The sequence below is a fragment of the Colletotrichum destructivum genome, chromosome 5 (genome assembly GCF_034447905.1).
Source record: "Colletotrichum destructivum chromosome 5, complete sequence".
NCBI classification, from domain to species: domain Eukaryota; kingdom Fungi; phylum Ascomycota; class Sordariomycetes; order Glomerellales; family Glomerellaceae; genus Colletotrichum; species Colletotrichum destructivum.
Window position 1 is genome coordinate 4,054,682 of NC_085900.1, and position 2,847 is coordinate 4,057,528.

General features: G+C 58.0%; 2 protein-coding genes across 2 annotated transcripts; one reads left to right on the forward strand and one right to left on the reverse strand.

The window, feature by feature from the left end:
* Nucleotides 1-408: 408 nt before the first annotated feature.
* CDEST_08773 (Putative Zinc finger, RING-type) lies at nt 409-2,085 on the forward strand. The gene is made up of 2 exons (XM_062924932.1): nt 409-822; nt 925-2,085. Exons 1-2 carry the CDS (start codon nt 804-806, stop codon nt 1,509-1,511), a joined length of 606 nt encoding a protein of 201 aa, XP_062780983.1. The 5' UTR covers nt 409-803; the 3' UTR covers nt 1,512-2,085.
* CDEST_08774 (uncharacterized protein) lies at nt 1,953-2,585 on the reverse strand. Its single transcript, XM_062924933.1, has one exon. The coding sequence runs from the start codon at nt 2,363-2,365 to the stop codon at nt 1,955-1,957; it is 411 nt and encodes a 136-aa protein (XP_062780984.1). The 5' UTR covers nt 2,366-2,585; the 3' UTR covers nt 1,953-1,954.
* Between the last annotated feature and the right edge of the window lie 262 nt (nt 2,586-2,847).

Sequence of the window (2,847 nt, forward strand, 5' to 3'; positions counted from 1 at the left end):
CCAAAAACACCACCCAATACTCTGAGCCGTAGCCATGCCGAGGTCAGAACGAGCGCCGCGTTGTGGTTTATATCCATCTGCTATGATCTGCCGTGGTGTTTCTCTTCGGCGATAAGGTAGCAGTGACACATGACGTGCGAACGAACGCCTTGCTTGCCCTTTAAACCCCACCACCGCGGAACCCATGGCGGAATTTCGACGGAGCCTTCGGCTTTCCCGATGTCTTGGAGAGAACTGATCGGCTGGCGGTACGGATTCCGCGGGACGGGTTCCACGGAGTGAAATGGAAGGGAAAATAAAATAAAAGGCACTCAGATGATGGCAAACAAGCCAAGCATGTGCAATGCTAGCAGCCAGCAGTGTACCCATTGCAGTCTGTACCTGCTTAGGTACCTACCTACCTACCAGGTAGGCAGATGATGTGGCAGGAATCATGGTATCTAGGTGAGGCGCTCACTGGGACAGCCACACCAACGCGGGGGGTTGCTAACCTACCCCTGCATCTGCCGTTTTGCGGCGCACTTGCGCTAGAGAAGCTCCCCCTTTCCGCCAACCCCTCACCACCTTTAGGTCCTCTCCATCACTGGCCGAAACTTGCGACACCAACGACTGCCTAGCCACATCATCGCGGCAGCCTCACCCTTGATTCTCCAAAAAAACAGCCGCAACCTCGTCTGGACCTCGACCTCGACCTCGATCACCCAAAGAGCCTCTTCCCCTTAGATTCTAGCCCTCAAGATCCTGCAACGCCCCCTCAACAAGCAACAAACTGTAGCATCAAGGCAACAAACAAGTCGCCCACAATGGCAACGCAGTACGAAAGTGAGAACAAACCCCCTCCCCTCCTTGGACCATTCCCGTGAACCTAATCACCTACCCCTCATCATGCGTTCTCTGACTAACACATCCCTCCCCCCCTACCAGTCGAGCACAACATCAAGCCCGGGCCCTCGACCCAGGAAGGGACCCGCCGCATCGACATGTCCTCCTTTACCTCCTTCCTCACAAACCTCACCACAGCCGACGCGCCCTCGGCAGACCGCCACACGAACCCACATGCGACGCCTACCCCCGTTGACGCCGCCGCTCTCTACCACCTCCTCCAACAGCAGTTCCAGACACTCTTCTCCACCGCCCCCAACGCTGACAACGCCCGCTTTCTGTCGGGCCTCGTCGAAGCCCTCGAGCGCGACATCGCCAGCCCTCCCACCGAGATCCCCGGCGTCTCGCAGGAGTATCTCGACTCCCTCGAACGCGTCCCCAAGAAGGCGCTTCGCGAGGACGAGGCCTGCCCCATTTGCGCCGAGAAGTTTCTCGACGACCGCTACCCGCTCGTCGTCGAGCTGCCGTGCCACAGCAGCCACCGATTCGACCTTGAGTGCGTGAGCCCCTGGCTGCGCAGCAAGGGCAGCTGTCCCATGTGCCGCAAGGACCTGACCAAGAAGAAGGATCAGATCGTCGTGCCAGACGATGACGAGGACAACGACGACCCGGATGGGTTGTATGCATAGATTGGGTTTGCGTCCAGTGGGCGGGAATCGGCTATGCTTGGAGAAAAAGACAGCGTGGGGCATCTGCTTGGGCGGGTAGGGACAGGGTGAGAGAGGCAGAGACGGGCGAACGGCAGAGTGACAGAAGACACGGAACGGGGTCCGGAGTTTGGTTGGAGTTGGAAGGGGGCTGCATTTGATAATCCCTCTGCTTTTCACGACGGCCGTTACAAAACAAACCAGAAAACAGCCCGGAATACATCTTCACATTTGTTCAGTCGCCACGCAATCGATCGGTGTCGAGACGCAAACGCAAGTTCGTTGTCCGCCCCTGGTGCTGATGATGCTACACTAGTACATGCCTGTCGATTTGTTCATCATTCTCCTCTCAGATATCTCGACCGACCGCCGCCCGCTGCATTCACCATCGGTCGCCCTTTGTGCCCCAGCATCGCATGCCGCACTCAGTTCTTCCCGTCCTTGGCCCCGCCGCCGGCGCCGCTCCTGCCCCCCTTCCTCACCTCCTCGCCGGCGCCGCCACCGCCGTGCGGCTTGTCGCCCTGCGGCTTGGACGCCGCCTGGTTCGCGCCCGAGACGTCGAGCGCGCCACCGTCGGCCTCGTGCTTCTCGGCGCCCGGCCGTGTCGTCGAAGGGTCGAACGCCTCCTTCTCATGCGCCACCTCAGAGTCCCGTCCTGATTTGGTGCCCTCGGTGCCGCTCGGGTTCAGCGACTCGCGGTCCTGCGTGTCCTTGTAGGCGTACCGCCTCGTCGCGGCGTTGGCAAAAGCCCGGGTCGCCGCCGGGATCCGGGCTATCAGGGACGGCCTCGCGGCTGCGGCGCCGAGGTTGAGGGTGCGCAGGGTCCGGGATGCCATGTTGTTGTGTATGTGTGTTATGTGTGTGTGTGACGAGTTCCTTCGTGGTGGACTTGACGGAGGGTTTTAGTGAATTTCAAATCGGCTTGCTATTGTCTTCTCGTGATTATCTTGTTCTAGGAGCGAGTATATTCAACTCAATTGGCGGGTTTTGGATTATAAGCCTCTGTTAATGTAGTAGGTAGGTAGACAGGAAGAGAAAAGCTGTGAGTTGGTGGTGATGTAACTAGACAATGTGGTGAGGAGAGCTCCGGCCAGAGGCGCTTTCTCTCTCTTTCTCGAATGTGACGTCATCAAGACGTGCAACACAATACGGGGGCCCCAAACGGCTTTTCGGCATCTGGCGAGCTTTACCCCAGACTTGTCATAATTCATCATCCTTATTTCCACCACCTCGATCTATATAGTCTTGCAGAGAGAGCTGCTCGGATAAAGTTCTCCCCCGTTTTGTAATCGCCACCCAAGTCTAGGAATGGGATGTA

Bases quoted from the DNA above. Each gene is read 5' to 3' on its own strand.
- CDEST_08774 (XM_062924933.1), bottom strand. From the start codon at position 2,365: ATGGCATCCCGGACCCTGCGCACCCTCAACCTCGGCGCCGCAGCCGCG.